Source organism: Armigeres subalbatus, chromosome 2 (genome assembly GCF_024139115.2).
Source record: "Armigeres subalbatus isolate Guangzhou_Male chromosome 2, GZ_Asu_2, whole genome shotgun sequence".
Lineage (NCBI taxonomy): Eukaryota > Metazoa > Arthropoda > Insecta > Diptera > Culicidae > Armigeres > Armigeres subalbatus.
This window is the reverse complement of record NC_085140.1, coordinates 134685021-134704615: the sequence shown is the minus strand read 5'-3', so window position 1 is coordinate 134704615 and position 19595 is coordinate 134685021. Positions and strand designations below refer to the sequence as shown.

The 19595-nt window shown below is 36.9% G+C and overlaps 1 protein-coding gene across 1 annotated transcript; it reads right to left on the bottom strand.

Annotated features, from left to right (window-relative positions):
- Positions 1 to 847: 847 nt before the first annotated feature.
- On the bottom strand, positions 848 to 4637 carry LOC134209255 (uncharacterized). The gene is given in 8 exon segments (XM_062685237.1): positions 848 to 1770; positions 1773 to 1952; positions 2329 to 2670; positions 2746 to 2925; positions 3417 to 3576; positions 3624 to 3935; positions 3995 to 4122; positions 4182 to 4637. Coding segments are annotated over 8 exon segments (1716 nt in total). The 5' UTR covers positions 4300 to 4637; the 3' UTR covers positions 848 to 1474.
- Between the last annotated feature and the right edge of the window lie 14958 nt (positions 4638 to 19595).

Genomic DNA, 19595 nt, shown 5'->3' with positions numbered 1-19595 from the left:
TCCATAAAGACATATTCCTTCCGGAACATCGTGCATTACATCGAAGTACACATTTGATGCAACATGGAATGATGGTATACGATTCAGTATGCAAGATGCTTTTACACCTGTTTTAGACATATCATTCAGTTGTAAATGTTCATCATAAAGCTTTTCTGACCTTAGCGATTCTGCATATTCTTTGCAATCACGTTCTCTATCTGTCCTAATCCTTGTACAAACTCGGCAGTAAAAATTAGCTGTGGGTGATTCAACCAAATTTAAAATTTCACTCAATCCCAAATTGTCACCAGTTACAAATCCAACTTTGAAATATAACAGTTTTTCATGACCTTTGTATATTACAGTTACTCCAGTATTTTCTAAATCGCTCAACACATCAACTAGTTTATAAAGTGTCCGTTCATTACCAAATCGTTTCCTATCTCCAGCCAAAAAATAACCTGCCGTTAGAATGTTGTCGAGACGTGACAGCATATGAGGTGGTAAACACGGTACATAATAGTACACGCCACATATTTTGGTACTGCTTGCGTGTGGCGAAACTGTATCACTTGTTGTAAAGTCGTCAAAAAAAATATTTATGGGTACTATCAACTTATCAACATCTCTACGTATTTTCTCTTGCCAAATGGTGCCATCTATTAATGATCTTATTACACCGTCTTCTGAGGGCTTAAGATGTTCTATCAATATATCCAATAATCCTTCAGATTCTAAATACTTTCGTAATTGGAACTTTATTGGCATTAGTACTCCTTTAACATCATCTTCTATCATACTAAGACTCTGATCAACAACAGCTGGTTTTAACTCGTTGCTTATACTGAAAACACGGGCTCTTCATATAACCCTAATTGTTTTAACTGACGTACAAATTTATATTCCGTTTGAGAGAAGTTGAGTACTGAAACGACAGATTTCAGCATTGCACTAGTAGTAGTTGGGATCATGCCAGTGTTAGTCATTATATCTAATATTTCAAATAACGGACTAGCTACGTTCGCCCGTACGTCATCTTGGAATTCAAATACTAATTTCCTGGGTACCGTATCCTTATTCAACCACTTCAAGTTCAAACCAATAATGTTTAGACGACTCATTTCTTGCTGAATTTTCTCTACGCTAATTAACTCTTCTACTTCTTTCATTTTCTCTTCCAAAACCTGATTGGATTTTATACTAATGGGCTGTTCTCTATGTACATCTATATCTGATAATATTATTCGGTCCTGTAGCGATTTTTCATCGCAGATTGCTGAGCCCATGGCCTCTACAGAGATATTTTCGATTTTTTCATTTCGAATATGTTTTTTGATGTGGCAAATAAAAGAAGCTCGTACACTAAATCGCCTTTCACAGTTCGGAACATTGCAACTGTAAACGTCAATAGGCTCATGAATTCTACGAAGATGTGTACCGAGAAGCATTGCACATGTGGTCTTCCATTGGCACCCGGTAATGAAGCACGAAATCATTGTGCTGGCAGTTGGATACGAAGGGTTGCGGCCAGTGTCAACACTCTTGCTTTGTTTGTATCCTCGGGGGGCTCAAAGTCGAACAAAGTGTATGCGATGAAATTCCATGGACCAGATGTTTCGATGGGGAAACGTAAGGCGTATGCAGTGTATATTTTGAACACGACGTCCAGTGCTTTCAGGAATGTTTCCGCTCTATAAGCTATGTCCTTGTAGCTTACGAAGAACTGATTGATGTGGTCAATTGTGGCACCTACTACGACGATTACAGGGTGATCAGGTAATCCCTCGACAAATTTAGGCGACCGAGTCTCGAAAGTTCCGTTTCGTAATCAGCCAAGCTTTTCAAATGAAGGATGCTGCTTTCTCTACACTCCTGTAGGGATGGCTTCCATTTATTTCCATTCGGAAGGCGCGTGACGGTACTGGGCCATATGTAAAACACTAGCAAGATAGTGATACAATCTCTCGAATCTGTTGATAAAAAAACATAATCTTGTCAGTGATATCAATTTTGGAAACAAACAGTATTCAGAGTTATTTAGCGGAATGCAATCACTTGTTATAAGACGTACTATTACTAGTACTATCCCATTTAATGCCACCATTCTAAATTTCTATTTCTATCTGTATCATGTATTTAGACGTCACCAGAAAGGCCGTCAGGATACGTATTTGTAGGTTACAATCAAGTGGGATTACTCGTCTTATGACGAGTATTTTGAAAAAAAAAGAAGAAAATTAGAAGTAAATAATGAATGTCAAAATAACAATGAAAGCAATAGTATTTGAATATTTTCAATTGGCATTCACAGACTATGTTTCTAAGAATTGGTTGAAATAAGCTTACCATCCGACAGCTCCCTGTCTAGCAAGGCAAAAAGTGATCTTCCTTGCACCGGTATTTCGTTGCGGAATAAATTTTTAGCACGATCACGAAAACCCGAAAATTTGTTGAACAATAAGTCACTCTTCGTTGGATGCTTAAAGGTGAAATCCAATTTAACCAGCTGATATCCACCAGTATTCTTGAGTATCGGGTATTCGTCAAGAAGATGTTGGTAGGTGATTTGCTCAAGCTTGCCAATTTCGTGCAAACGTACTGCACTAGTTGCTTTCCATCGCTTTTTGATATCGTCCCACTCATCCTGATGGTGTTGAAACCAAACTTTCGTTTCTTGATACTCTGCCACTGAATTATTTGAAAAAAAAAAAAAAAAACATTCAAAATATGTTCAGCCAACGTATTATTCCATAGCTAATATACCTGATTCTGCCGTAATAGCGTCGGTTAATGATTGCACTGCTCTCGAAGATTGCTCACCGTATTCCGATAACGGCGCGGGAACCGCTGGTACACGGCGATAGTTGTAATTACGGTCGAATAAGCAGCCCTTAGCAACACGTCCCAACTTGACCTTCTTACCGCTTCCATCACGATAGGATGCTGGTTTGTACCAGATATGCAAAAAAAAAACAACAATATTTACTAGGTTACAATAATTATTCTGTTAAAAAATGAAGGGATGCACAACAATAAATAATGAAAAATGATATTTTATGTTGAAACAAGACTAATACTTGAAAAGTACGTAATTCGATTTTTGTGTTTTCAATAAAGTTCCCATAAAAGTATAACTGTCTTATATTGATAGGAAATCAAGCAAATGTGGGGCAGTTATGCTTACAGCTATAGTAAGGGAACGTTTATATTGTAATATCAGTTGTAAAACAAAGTGAGTTCTTGCGACAATTGAGGTTTCTCCGATTTCTTGATGTTACAACAGTATCGCGAATGGTTAGCATTTACGTCTAGCCGTGCGCCATAATTTATTTTGTACTACTCGCTATGCAATTTCAATAGGGGAAAGTTCGATTTCACGGAAACCTAATTCCAGTTTTCAACTGGCATTTCAATATTTTATGTCACACTTTTACAAGGTTCACGAAGGTATGAAAGATAACTGAGATTAGAAATGTCTTTGCTTTGCGTATCCAGCATTTCGCGCACGGTTACGGCTGCCGTTTTTTGACACTTGGCTGCCAAAAAAATGTCAAAAACGGCAGTCATTACCGCGCGCGAAATGCTGGATTGCAGCTGAAGTTCAAAAAATCGGATTCTTAATGGGTTTTTCGAAAAATTACCTCTTCAACTGTCGGAAAAATGCACTTCAGCTCTGCGGAACGAAGAGATAGTTCCTCGCGCGTTAGTTTTCCGAATTCATCCACAAACTCATCTACAATTAGATGGGTGATAAAGATGCGATCCTTTCTAGAGAGGACTTTGGATGTTTGGAATGCTTCTAAAATCAATCTGCCTTTCTTTGACCTATTAATTAAAGCCTGCGAAGTCCATTGGTTTCGTGGTATGTTCCCGATTGCGGTTTTTGGTGGATAGGAACAACCTGGCTCCGGTGAATTACTGCTTTTCAATGGAGTCGTCACCGGTCGTAAACCCTGGAAAAGTAAAATATTAGTCTTTTCATCGTCAAACAAAATGTTTACAAATGGTTTACCATAGAAATACGCCACTTGTTCAATCCGTTGATACATCGAGTTCTGTCCGCTAGCAAAGGTGGAGCTAGTACAGCTTCCACTTCTTCACGCTCTATCACTTTGAGTGCTGAAATATCATAGCCATTTGCTGCAAAGAAATTAAAATAAGGTTAGTTATACAGATATAATTAGGTTAAAAATACTTACTGATAAATTCTTCCACAGCCGGGGTGCTCAATTCAAACGACTTTAATAGCCTCTCCAACTCTATATCAATTACAAGCTCCAAATACTCTTCGGCAAAATTTTCTTCTTCAGCCGCCATGATGGAAAAAATATGAGTTATGAGTTATTTCAAACTTCTGGTTGACCTAACAATACACTGAGCTAAAAACAACTAAGCATATTGTTGATTTGATGATATGGCAGTTGGCGAATATCTACTGTGATTTCAATAATAAATATGTTTCATTCTAGCATGAGAACGGTTAGAATTAAACAAAAATTAGGATTGAATCAACGATAGATAAGATGGTTACATCGACTATAGAAATAGTTATTTCAATCAAGTGCAATTTTTTTGCGTGTTAAAACATTAAAAACTTGACCATTAGTATTTTATTGCAAGCCAAAAAGCGATCAAATTACGTTAGTTTTGCAGAATATGACAATAATCGATACTATGCCGAAAATTGTTCCCATTGAATTAACAGAAAAAATATTTTTCTTATCTATCTATGTTTTTATGACGAATACCACCACTTGTTGCAGGATTCATAATTTTGGGCAAAAATACCTCATTTTTTTCCTATTGTGCTCCCTAAAGAACATGGTCAAGGCCAGGTCAAGGCTGTTCTTCCTATTCTAAAGAGCTGAGCAGAATGGATACGTTTGCGTGCGTTTTGACAGGTTTACCATGGAAAAACGGTCAAAACGTACGCAAACGTATCCATTCTGCTTAGCTCTTAACTCCTCTCCTGAAGCGGCTGGCTACAAAAATTCCCGTCCTCGAGTCAATCGTATATCCTTCGATGGCTAACTTCGTTTATCACGATTTCGGTACTGCAGTGGAGCTGTCGAATTATTATTTCAAAATTAGATATTTTCAAACTTTTAGTTGACAAATTACAATGCGATTTTTGATAAATATCTTGATAGTGCATATTTACAGCGCATGTTTTTGATTAGAACAAATTGGTATTCATTTTGCGAAAAAAAATCCACACGTGTCTTGGAGGAACTCGAACCCTCAACCTCCTACTCTCTAGATAGGCATGACAGAACCATTAATTTGTATCGTAAAATGTACAGGAGCTTGTATGTTGTGTTATTTGTAACATCTTACTAAATAAATTTACACGATGGACATTATTTGTTCAAATCTTGCCAAAGAGTGTTTGCTTTCTTTGCATTGGAAAACAAATCTGCTGGACCTGTGATTAATTCCATGATATGTAGAGTCCAGACGTGGGTTAGGTCTTCATGGGTCGATGGTTGTCACTGGTCAAGCAAAAGTCCGAACCAACTCTATTCCAACAAAATTTTTATCTCCAAATCCTTGTTTTGGACATAACTTTCTATAAAAAATCTGAAATTTGATTATTGGAATATTTCTTCGAACACCTTTGGGGTTCGTGTTTTAAACAATAATCATTTCTAACTTTTGTTTTTTTCTGATTTCGCTTGTGCATACATATTGAATATTTGCAATAATTATATATGATCATTCTCTTTCCGAATTAGAGCGCGTTACAAAATCAATCTGTTACAAGAATTTGCTGTTTATTCTCAGTCGGAAATCTTCATAGATTCGCTAGCAATAACCCCATAAACCTGCATCCTATAAAAATCATAACAAGAGTAGCTTACCTAATCCTCCTACATACAAGCTACAGGCATGCAACAACTGATAAGACCGAATCACTTTCAACATGGGTGCCTCATTCATCATTCGCCGAGATTTCATCAGCCATTGCAACGAAACCGCCAATTAATCGTTATTTCACACTAAACATGTACACAAATCATTCCAGTAATCCCTTGGAATGTTTTACAGCTCGTCAACTACGTAGCGAGTTCATGACGGCTGCAATGTCAACAGATGCAGCTAGTGACTTGCAACAAAATTTTACATCTATCGGTGATTACGCCGTCTTTGAATAGCGTGGATGCACCGTGCAGTTACTTTAGCTACAATGCAGATCATGCTGGATGTGACTGGGTTCTATTGCACGCCTAATCTAAGGAATTCGGGTGGAATTTGCTTGGTCATAGCTACTGGGCGTGTTGGCTACGAGACGGTCGAATACATAAATGATTCTGGTGACTTCGCCGCTAATGTCTGTGAAAATGCATATCCATAGCCTACGACATGGCAATGCTTAGCTCAACCAGTTAAAATAAAAAAGATTAAAGCAAGTGCAATAGCTTTTCGTTCACAACAGGGGAAACTTCATATGTGATCCACCAGGACCCTACGAGTACCGAGAGGTTAAGTACCTTAAAGTAACATAGAGTAATCATTATAAACCATAAACAGCACTGTTCATATTGAACATTCCCGCGCAAAAGCGATAATCATCAAATGCATTCGATTCCGGAACGCCATAAGACTCGATTTAATAAATAACGTGTTCAATTCATAACTAGGGCAAGAAGGGCATCTTTAGTGGAGTTTTAAACTGAGCTAGCAAATAAAACTGCAACCATAAAAATGTTCTCTGAACTAATTTGGATTTCCTAGTATTGGAAATGCGGTACACAACACACACAAGATACATACTCACGCAATTGTGGGCATAGAAATGTTTTCATTTAATAACTGAGGAATTGGTATTAGAATACAAAGTTGAAAAGCAGTCCAAGTTCCAGTTGGAATATAGAGCCATAGAAGAAGAAAGAGTCTTTGAAATACGGACAATTTCATAGAAAATTTATAGCCTATCAGGGTTTGCAGAAATCGCTCTCGATAGATAACGAACAACAATAAAAGAGAGGCAAAAACCTCTTCAAATCATAACAAGCCATGAAAACAAAACTAGGTAGGGGGAATGACGACTTTGGCCGGTTTTGTTCTATTATTGTCAGGGGGGTTTTTTATGACTGATTTTGCTCAAATTTGGCCTAAACATTCTTTGTATATTAAAGAATATTGTGGCCAAATTCTGGCCGTCTGTTCCCCTATCGCATTTGTATACAAGTTGAAAAAAAACTGATTCGGATAGGAGGCCCCCACCGAGGGGGTTTGATAAAACACGTTTTTCTCGCTCATTTCATGTTGGGGACCATTGTTTTTCGCACAGCTGTTTAAAGCAAGTGTACATACATCTTCAGAACCCCGCAAAAGGGGCTTATTAAAAGAAATTTATCATGGGTTGAAGCCTCCCGAATCAGTTCATTATCGTAACAGCTACCGAAAAACGTCTCTCACGGTATGCTACCTATCGAGAGTGCATACAGATATGATAAAGTGAGAGATTTTCTCATTCTCCTTTGGATTAAAAGCCTGAAACCTATAAATCATAGGTTCACGAATAATGCAAAATTTTCATAAACAATTAAATTTTCCACAAAACAAAAATAAATTAGCACTTTTAAGGCAAAAATTGCAACTGTAAAAGAAGAATTTTTCATAAAGAAATCAAAATGGTCCACTAAAAAAATCCATAAATAAATCATTAAAGCATTGAACTTTCCACATTGAACAAAACTTTCAACATTTTTTTCCATAAAAAAATTAAAAAAAAAATCACAAAATAATCAATACAGAGCAATAAAAAAAGATTTCAATAAAAAAAAAACAAAAAAAGCAATAAAATTTATGAAACTTTCCATGAACTTCGAACGCTTTTAAAGAAGGGGTCATCTTTGGAAAAATGCTTAATTTCAATCGCTTTTCTATACGTCTTTATGGAATTTTTCATATTTTTGCCTTTCTCGTACAAAGAAGTTGAACCGAAAGGCTATCATTTCACTCCGAAAACGAACTATTTATAGAGGCAGTATTGTAAAATGTCATTTGCATTCGTTTGTATAATTTTCCCAGAACTTGTTTCAGAAGGTAGCTATCAATTCATGTTGTATGACGAACTTATAGCGGTTAAATGGGCCTACAACTTTGTCTAACGAGACTTTGCTGTAAATATGTAATCTGGGGCGTGGGAGGCAAAATGTCATTCAAATGACATTATGTCAAAAGACACGTGACATTTTGGAGAGTTTTCACTCTCCAGCCTTTGATGTTATACTTAGAGCAATGTACCCTTGGACAAAAATATAACCCTACTCAAGCGTTATGAGTACATTCAAAATTATGGAAGAAATTTTGCTTCTAAAGAAAGTTATGAGCAAATTAGTCAAATGACATGCAGATGACATTTTACAAGCCTGTATAGAGGCCTCTGAGACCCATAGCATTATATACCAATCGACTCAGCTCGAAGAACTGAGCACATGTCTGTCTGTCCGTGTGTATGTGTGTGTGTGTATGTGTGTGCACAAAGGCTAAAAAAACATTGGGCAACTTTTTGTATAGTAATCCTTAACCGATTTTCTCGCAACAAGTTTTATTCGACAGAAGGCAAAGCCTTGTTGATCACTATTGAATTTGATAACGATCGATCATTGCATATAAAGTTGGTGTCTTGACTAAATGCGAGAAAGGCACCACCAACGCTAGGTGGATTAATCTGGGTTTTTTATTGACCTTTATTGATCAGGAATTGCTAATAGAGAAATCGGGGTATGAGCAATTAATAAATATAAAATTTACATAAGAATGCAAAAAACTCGATGTTTTGAAATTCAAGGTCCCTTGAATCTAGCACACTTCGTTCCCTTCGTAAGTCAATATCTCCCTTGCTCGATGTTCTCTAAGTCGAAGTAATTTTCCAATGCATTCTCACCTCGCTAACTCGATGTTGTCAGAAACAGTTACATGCACGATATAGTTAGAAGTTAGAAGTTGAAAGTAATAAGCGAGAAATGAGAAATGACAGGTAAGAAGTGAAAAGTAAGAAGCGAGAAGTGAGAAATTCGAAGTAGTGTGTATGTATGTGTGTATGTGTGTGTATGTGTGTGCACAAAACCTAAGAAAACATTAGACAACTTACTATGTCTGAAACTTGATTATGCATATGTACAACATGTGATAGATTTAGTTCGGAAAAGGTATTGGAGGGTAACCGCCCCTTCGGTGGGGTTTGATCCCACGACCCCAACTGGTTTCAGACATAGTAATTAATTTCCACTCCGGGTGGCTTAATACCCGGCATATAGGTAATTAACTTTGAATGTACTGATTAGACAACTTTTCATATAGTAATTCTTAACCATTTTTCTCCCAACAAGTTTCATTCGACAGGGGACAAAGGCTAGTTGATCACTATTGAATTTCAAAACCGACCGTTGCATTTAAAAGTTATAAAGAAAATGGTACATCGAACCATATTCACCATATAAGGTTGGTGTCTTGGTTAAATGCGATCACTACCCGACCAGTAGATGGTAACAGATTTATATCAGAGCTTGTTATTCTGTTACAGATTTTTTTTATAACAGCGGTTGTTATAAAACATGTACCATTAGTAGTTAAAATAAGGTACACTGGGGGAAGTGGAAAAAGGGGGTAAGTGGAAAAATCGACTCGAAAAATTCGAATTGTACATACTTTACAGTTTTTACCACATCATAACATTATGCAATAATATACTTTGATGCTCACACTAATACTATGTTGAAATTTATATAATACATATACTAACACGGTTAACGCTTGAAATGTAATTTTAGGTTTCGCGAAAAGTTGATTTTTGCATTCATAAAATCAATTCTTATTTGCACCAATTGTTCTTTTTTCAAGTGAATTTATATCACAGGTTACCATTATAAAGCAATTTATCTAATCCCATTCAATTGGTAGTGGTTTGTACCAAGAAAGCTAATAATTCAAAGATTTTACACTTACCCCAGGTTTCAAACATTGCGGGGGAAGTGGATAATGTGGATAATTACGCAATTTTTTTCTTCCCTCCAGGGTTTATTTCGATAGCTGTGAATCTTGATATGTTCCTTCTTTCTTATCGTTGTGATTCCAGTGGTGACTGGACTCATATAAATGAGAAAATACCTGATTAATTCACCTATCGGTATTGATGCGCTTCACATGTTTTACATATGAAAAAATTTATAAGAAAGTTAAAAATAGCACTGATAGGTAAATATATTGAATAATTAAAATTAATTTTTATTCATAACAAGTTTCGCCGTTGAATGCAATTTTGTTTGCGAACAAATTGGTTAAGGACAAGTGCTTAAGAATAGCTGATAATTTCGTACGTGCTTTTCGCATACACTTACACACAAATACAAACATACAGACATAATCTCAATTCGTTAAACTAAGTTGCTTAGTTTATAACCCAGTAAGTCCCATTTTTCCTTTCAAAAGTTCATCTTTGGGGTGAACATATAGACTTTACGTACACTTAGTGTTCGAGAAGGCAAAACCAGCCCTCACCTAGCTATTACGAGAATTCCTTGAGGATCTATTCCGTTAAGGTAATGAAATTATTCCACCAAAGGTACTCAGAGCAATTATCGTATTGATTTTAGTTATATGTAACTACTCATCACTATTGAAGGTCAAGGTTACATGGGTTTTCCACTTACCCCATTCCACTAGGGTAAGTGGAAAAACAACTCCTAATTTTAAAATCTATTTCCATAAATTTCAAACGAACAAAATGGTATGAATTACCACGCACTTGGTGCAAAATTAACTGTTTTTGATAGCCCATTTTGATTGAACGCATTTAAATCATTTAAACTGGTTTTACACTAATTCAAACATGCACTATTGATTTTTCCTTTTCCACTTCCCCCAGTGTACCTTAACAGAAATTGTAACAAAATCTCTTCAAGTTTTAACAAAAATATTACTAAATGTGTTATTTATAGAACAAAAATATAACTCGTTGTGTTATATAAATAGAGGTGAAAATCGCCTATACTATAACAAATTATGTTCTTGAAAAGATTATGAATATCCATAATGTAGGCAATTAACTTTGTCCAGCTGGTTCAACTTTGAATGTAGATTCAAGTTATGCTGAAGGTGGCACCTTCGTTTTTTTCTAATTCCAATCTACCAAAAATGAAGGCAATTTTTTTTCGGAGAAAATAAACATAACACATTATGTTATAATCATGTTATGACGATCTTGAAATTCTCTTTCCTCCATCTTGGACAGAGAATTTATAACAAAATTATTGCAAGTTTTGTTATTTATAACACATATTGATATAATTGTGATAAAATTTTGTTATGACTAACTGGTCGGGTACTGGATGAATTAAGTTAAGAAAAAATTTCATATGTTGTTGCTGTTGTTCTTGATTAAATATTTGATAATTTCAAACTTGATTTAAAAATTTTTTTTGTCGAGTTTTTTGATTTTCCAATTTGGTCAATCATTTATCTATAGAGAAAGCGTGTGCAAACGCCTTAAAGTAGGCAATTGAAGGAATCCCTTACGCTGAAGCGATGAGCATCGATTGGTGGTGGAACTATCTGGTTTTTCAACAATATATACATCAAAATTTTGTATCAAAATTTTGAAGCAAAAACTATGGATTAACCTAGAAAATAAGATTGTTTATCACATAACTGTAGGTACGAGCGTAATTTTTTGTTATTATACTTGTTTTAAGTGCTTTTTTTGGGAGCTTGCTGTGAGTTCAAAAATTAATGTTGATTTTATTGTTCAAATTTTGCCGAAAAATAAATGCAAATTCATCCAAAGGTTACATCATTCAGCAGCAAATTTAGTAATAAGATACCTAACTCAGAATAATTAATTGCAATTATGAATGGAGATTTTTCCATAAAGAAATGAGGAAAAGTTTAAATTTTTTTATGAAAAAGCTGAACGGTTAAGATTTTGTTTCAGATTCATATTAGGATAGTTTCTGAAAACTTGAAATGGATCTTAATTGCTACAGATTTAACTCTTATAACTAGAACTGTGACATTATTAAATACTTATTAATATTATATGTGACCAATATTGTTCGTATATAATAACTTTATGTATACCAAACATCATACGTGACTGGTGCAATTCAAAATGTCCTTCTAAAATATACGTTTACGAAGGATGTAAACGATGTACAGGAAAGTATAAGTTCTCGTAACTATAACAAAGTTGATTACCAATCAATATATAGTTGAGCGCGTGGTTGATTGCTTTATTTTTAGAGTATTCCAAGCGAATATTTAAACACGCGCCTTAATATTTTTATTACGAGCATGACATCGTTTGGCTTGGAAGTCAAGTTTGACAGTGCGATTGGAGATAACGGCATCATCTTTGCCACAATCTGAGTTTCATCATCTAATGTAATCATTGATCTGCATGCTATATTCATATTTTTAGATCTGAGGGTATCTTCAGTAACGTTGCAGTTCTATTCTAGTTATATTTCTTCCTCGAGATCCACGTTTTGCAACTGTCAGTAATATAAAAATGAAATTGCAATTATCGGGGAAAACAGTGTTTCGACAATACTTCCGGAACGCAATGACCAATATAGCTACAGGATCGCGCGCGCTGAAAATACACGCAGTGAAAACACTCCAGTATATCCTGTCTAGCGTACTGTGGTCGTGGGATCGAACCATTATTTTTCAAACCAAATCTTTCAACTCAAACAAGCTGTGCATACACATGTATATGCACATCGATTTTTTAACATTGTAATTAATATCCAGGCAGCAGCAGAGACAATGTCCAAGGGCTTGACGATCCCTCCCCAGGCCAACTGCGAGTTGTAATGCCTACCTAGGATGTGGTGGGCTTGACAGTGGACTTCTATAAAAACCTACATGTATCCGCAAGCAGGCTTCCCGAAAGTGACCGTGTGCCACTTAAAGCACACAAATCCAAGTCCTGGTGTTAGGTAGAACACTAAACAGACCTGGCACGGTGGCCCTCCTACGAGACAGGAGGTTTGCGCAGGCCCAATAAGCTGTGTAAAACCAAAAATTATGAATAACGTAGGGGAGGTGGGGGTAAAATGGACAGGGTGGGTAAAACGGACAAGGGTTCCGTTTGGGCTAAGGCTTTGGTCCGATTCGCGAATTAAAATCAAATTAAACTTAAAAGTGACAGTTCGGAAATAATAAAATCCCCCGCTCATAAAAATGGCTGGTGCTACCCAGCAAAACCAACAAAACATCTATCAAAAATGATTCAACATCTGTCAAAAGTAATCTTGCTCTGCGAGCAGGGTTATTTGAAAATTATTGAACTGTCATTTTCAAGTTTAATTTGATTTTAATTCGCGAATCGGACCAAAGCTTGAATCGTTACAAATTTGGCACTCCATCAAGTGGATCTTATTACTTGTTTCAAATTATGAGTGTAACATGTTTTACTACAGACTCATGCAAAATGGCAAATCCCAAGTGGCTTTGGTGCAGGAACCCTATTTTCGCAAGGGTAGCTTCTACCTAGGTAACCTAGTAAACCCGGTTTTTGCTGCTTTCAGTAAAGAAATGGCAAACTCTCGATCAATGCCGCGTGCATGTGTGCTTGTTAACAATGCTATTATTGCTACACTTATCTCTGAACTAACAACCAGAGATGTATGTGCTGTCACAATTGATGCAACTGGCGGAACCCCCGTCAGGAAATACGTCTATTGTTCGGTTTATCTACCACATGATGAACCATCCCCTACGGATGCTTTCAAACGAGTTGTCATATATTGCACTTCAAAAGGCCTTCCGCTAATTGTCGGCAGTGATGCTAATGCTCATCACATCATCTGGGGTAGCTCGGATATCAATCTGAGAGGCTCCAGCTTGATGGAATACTTAAGTAGTACCGAACTTAGTTTACTTAACATAGGCAATCGCCCAACCTTTATGGTATCTAATAGATCAGATGAGGAATCGATATCTGACCATCGCTACATCTACTTTGATCATTTGAATGTTACTTCGCAGACCTTGCGTTTTAGAAATCCCCGTTCAACAAACTGGGATCTTTACACAGAGTTGCTCTCTACCAAATTTCATGGATATCTACCTGCTATAGAAACTCCTACCGACTTGGATGATGCAGTTGATACTACAACGTTGCACATCGTGGAAGCTTTCGAAGAAGCTTGCCCTTTACGTTCTGTAAAAACCTCAAGAGGAACCCCTTGGTGGAATTCCGATTTGGCTAAGCTAAGGAAGCAGTGCAGAAGGAGTTGGAACAGACGCCATTCAGCAGGGACGGATTCTTTCAAGTTGGCTCGCAAAGCTTACAAGAAGGCTCTACGATCTGCTGAACGATCCGGCTGGAAAAACCTTTGTGCAAATGTTTCCAATTTGAGTGAAGCCAGTCGATTGAATAAAATTCTTGCGAGATCCAAGGATTTCCAAGTTGGCGAAATTCGCAAGCCAAATGGCGACTACACTTCTTCTGATGAAGAATCGTTAGAGCACTTATTTGATACGCACTTCCCTGGATGTGTCGATATAACATCTTCGGATGATCCTGATGTCTTGTCTGTAGCTATGGGTCTTGGGCTCAAGCACGTAGAATCATAACTACTGAATCGATTCAATGGGCACTTAACAGTTTTGCTCCCTACAAATCTCCAGGGGAGGATGGGATTTATCCCGTTCTACTTCAGAAAGGTTTTGAACATATCAAACATGTTTTGAAAAAGCTTTTAGTATGCAGTTTTGCTACTGGGTATATTCCCATATCCTGGCGGGATGTCACTGTAAAGTTTATCCCAAAAGGAGGACGTGCTTCGTATGAAGAAGCGAAGAGTTTTAGACCCATCAGTCTGACCTCATTTCTTCTGAAATGCTTAGAACGTATTATCGATCATCACATTCGTGATGACTGTTTGGCAAACATGCCTCTCCATGTTAATCAACATGCTTACCAATCTGGAAAGTCCACCGTGACTCTTCTACACAAGGTTGTGTACGATATCGAGAAAGCATTCGCTCAAAAGCAATCGTGCTTGGGTGCTTTCTTAGATATTGAAGGTGCTTTCGACAACGTGTCTTTCGATGCAATATTGGAAGCCGCACGTTGTCATGGGCTACCTAATATTATTACCAAATGGATTCACCAGATGCTTAAAAACCGACATCTCTACTCGACATTACGTCAAGCAGCGATTAGGAAATTAAGTGTCTGCGGATGCTCTCAAGGGGGAGTATTATCTCCACTTTTGTGGAATCTCGTTGCAGATACGCTATTGAGGTTACTCAATAATGGCGGTTTTCCTACCTATGGATTTGCCGACGACTATCTTACATTGATAGTGGGTTTGTGCATTACTACCTTATTCGACCTAATGCAAAATGCCCTTCAGGTAGTTGAAAGTTGGTGTCGCCAATATGGCCTTTCGGTCAATCCGAATAAAACATCTATTGTTCTTTTCACGGAAAAACGTAATCGTAATGGTATTCGTCCATTACATCTTTTTGGTTCTGAAATCAATGTAACTGATCAAGTAAAGTATGTGGGTCTAATTTTGGATTCAAAGCTTTCCTGGACTCCTAACATTGAGTTCAGAATCAAAAAGGCGTGTATGGCTTTCGGCCAATGCCGACGAACCTTTGGTAAAACTTGGGGTCTTAAACCCAAATATATCAAATGGATTTACACAACAGTTGTACGACCAATTTTGGCTTATGGATGTCTTGTGTGGTGGCAAAAGGGGGTAGTGATGACAATTCATTCTAAATTAGGCCATCTTCAAAGGATGTGCCTAATGGCAATGACTGGTGCGTTCTCTTCAACTCCCACGGCTGCTCTCGAAGTTCTCTTCGACGTGGCCCCACTACACATACATCTCAAACAAGAAGCATTTTCTTGTACTTACCGACTATGGGTTCTCGGTTTTATGGAAGAGAATCCTTTAAACCGCAGTTCTACACACACTTCGTTGTTACCGCTTATGGTTAATTGGGACAAAATTTTCCTTGCTCCAAGTGATCTCACACACGTTAGTAGTTTTCCTTATAGGACATTTTCAACACAATTCCCCTCGCGGGATGAGTGGACATCTGGCTATTTGAGAGAAGTATGTCGGACAGCATTGTTTGTTACACTGACGGCTCCCTCCTCGAAGGTAGCAGAGCAGGTGCAGGCGTCTATTCGCGTGAGCTGAGATTGGAACAGTCACACTCACTGGGTACACACTGCACTGTCTTTCAGGCGGAAATATTTGCCATCATGTGTGGAGTGCAATCTGCACTGCAGCAACGCATTATGGGCAAAGTAATATACTTCTGTTCAGATAGCCAAGCAGCTATTAAAGCTCTCGCCTCGGCCAACTCAAGGTCGAAGTTAGTAATCGCATGTCGAACTCAAATTGAGGAACTGAATTCAGTTAATACTTTACACCTTATATGGGTACCTGGCCATTCTTCCATAGCTGGAAACGAATTGGCTGATGAGTTAGCTCGTAATGGAGCATCGCATGACTTTATTGGTCCTGAGCCAGCTATTCCAATATCCAAGTGTTGGGTGAAGCTTTTGATCAACTCTTGGGCTGTCACTCAGCACAAATGGCATTGGAGTAGTCTGGATTCATGTCATCAAACAAAATTGTACATCCGGGAGCCATCTCCGGTAGTAGCAAGCTATTTAGCTAATCTGTCTAAACAGAATTGCAGTGTCTTAGTCAAGGCCTTGACAGGTCACTGCCGACTGAACTATCACATGGCAAATATTCAACGCGTTGAATCATCTGTTTGTGATAGTTGTGAATCCGATTATGGAACTTCTTATCATCTAATATGTAACTGCCCAGTCTATGCACAATTGCGCTTCCAAATATTTGGTAAACATTTACTTAGTGAAATTGACTTCAGAAACCTGAACCTTCAGAGTATTTTGTTGTTCATAACCCGTTGTGGTAAGGAGCTATAAGCTCTTGTACGCTTATGCGTTGTATGCCCTCTTCAAGGGCCCTTTTCCAAACATTCCCTTTGTTCTCCCATCCACATTCCTTTCCTTTTGTTCACTTCCTTTTCCGTCAGGTGTGTGATGAAAAAGGCTGTGAAGGCGATGGCACAAATCTCCCAAATTGAGGTGAACGTGCCCCTGGAGCCGACGTTCTGATACCTGATACCTGATACGAGACAGGAGGTTTGCGCAGGCCCAATAAGCTGTGTAAAACCAAAAATTATGAATAACGTAGGGGAGGTGGGGGTAAAATGGACAGGGTGGGTAAAACGGACAAGGGTTCCGTTTGGGCTAAGGCTTTGGTCCGATTCGCGAATTAAAATCAAATTAAACTTAAAAGTGACAGTTCGGAAATAATAAAATCCCCCGCTCATAAAAATGGCTGGTGCTACCCAGCAAGACCAACAAAACATCTATCAAAAATGATTCAACATCTGTCAAAAGTAATCTTGCTCTGCGAGCAGGGTTATTTGAAAATTATTGAACTGTCATTTTCAAGTTTAATTTGATTTTAATTCGCGAATCGGACCAAAGCTTACATCGTTACAAATTTGGCACTCCATCAAGTGGATCTTATTACTTGTTTCAAATTATGAGTGTAACATGTTTTACTACATTCAAATTATGAAAACTATTTTGTTCATTAAAGATTTTAAAGTAAACTATGGCTGAAATGGCATAGTGATGTAATGTTTAATATGCAGTATTTAAGCTTTTAAAATAGAAATCGGTAAAACTAATCCCCATGATCCTCGAGGATCTCAAACTTAGTCTATCCAAAGATTGTGTACGGGTTAAATTGATGATTTATCTCAAAATTCGATTTTTTGAGAATTTTTTAAGAAATTGGATTATGGTTCCTTCATCAGTGTTGCCACCTGGAAAAGTTTAGAGAAAAAGTAGAACCATGGAAATTTGACATGGCATGATATAGAAAATGAGAATAAAATGTCTCTAGATCCTTATAGAAATTTTTTTGTCAAACAATTTTTAGTTTGTGGGGTTAGAAATTCAACAATCTCAAGTAGGTATTACCTGCTTTTTCGAAAAAAATATAAAAATCGAGATATCATATCTACACTGGATTTTGTTTTTACGCGATTTACATTTTCTCAATTTTCCACTCATCCTAATTGTTTAAAGTATATTAATTATCATCTGATTTTTCTTTGATTTATTCTGGATTTTTTGAAACATATTGCGAAGAGTTTGGTGGCAAATTGAAGTCACACGATCAAAAATACGAGCGAAAAAAAATCGTGTAAAAACAAAATCCTGTGTATTTTGTGTGATTTTAGAATTCTAACCCCGTAATCCAAGATTTTTTAGAGAAATGTCCTCAATTTTTGTTTTATAACAAAAATATACTTCATTAATGAAATTTCCTATACCACACCGTGTGAAATTTCAATGATCCTACTTTTTCTCTTGATGACAGCTGGTGGTCTTCTCCTCCCCTATATGGAACATATAAAGTAACGTACACTGGGGGAAGTGAAAAAAGGGGGTAAGTGTAAAAATCGACTCGAAAAATTGGAATTCTACATACTTTACAGTTTTTACACACACCATAGCATTGTGCAAGAATATACTTTGATGCTCACACTAATACTATGTTAAAATTTGTATAATACATACACTAACACGGTTAACGCTTGATCTGTCATTTTAAATTTCACGAAAAGTTGATTTTTGCATTAATCAAATCAATTATTATTTGCACCAATTGTCCCTTTTTCAAGTGAATTTACATCATAGGTGACCATTATAATACAATTAAACTAATCACATTCAATTTGTAGTGATTTGTACCATGAGAGCCAAGCTTTTACACTTACCCCTGGTATCTAGCACTGCGGGAGAAGTGGATAATGTTCTGATCACGCAAATGTTTCCTTGCCTTCCGGGTTATTTTTGATAACTGTGAATCTTAATATCTTCCTTCTTTGTTATCACTGTGATTTCAGTGGTGATTGGAGTAGTATGCATGAAAAAAAGGCCTGATTAATCCACCTATCGGTATTGATGCCTTTCACATGTTTTACATATGAAAAAAAATGTATAAGAAAGATAAAAATAGCACTGATAGGTAAATATATTTCACAATTCACATTCATTTATATTTAAAACAAGTTGATTAAGGACAAGTGCCTCAAAATAGGTGATAATTTTGTACGTGTTTTGCGTACACACATACATACAAACACGCACACACAGAAATCATCTCAATTGTTGTTGTTGCATAAGTTGATTAGTTTATAACCCTGTAAGTTCCATTTTTCCTATAAAAATTTCATCTTTGGGGCGAACATATAGATTTTACGTACAATTAGTGTTCAAGAAGGAAAAACCACCCTCCACTAGCTATTATGAGAATTCCTAGGGGACCTATTCCGTTAAGCCAATGAAATTATACAGCAAAAGATACTCAGAGATGCATATCGTTTTGATTTTAGTTATATGTAACTACTCATCACAATTGAAGGTCAAGGTAACATGTGTTTTCCCGAGGTTTTCCACTTACCCCATCCCACTGGGGTTAGTGGAAAAACAACTCCTAATTTTGAAATCTATTTCCATAAATTTGAAGCGATCAAAATGGTATGAATTGCCGCACACTTGGTCTTTTTTTGAT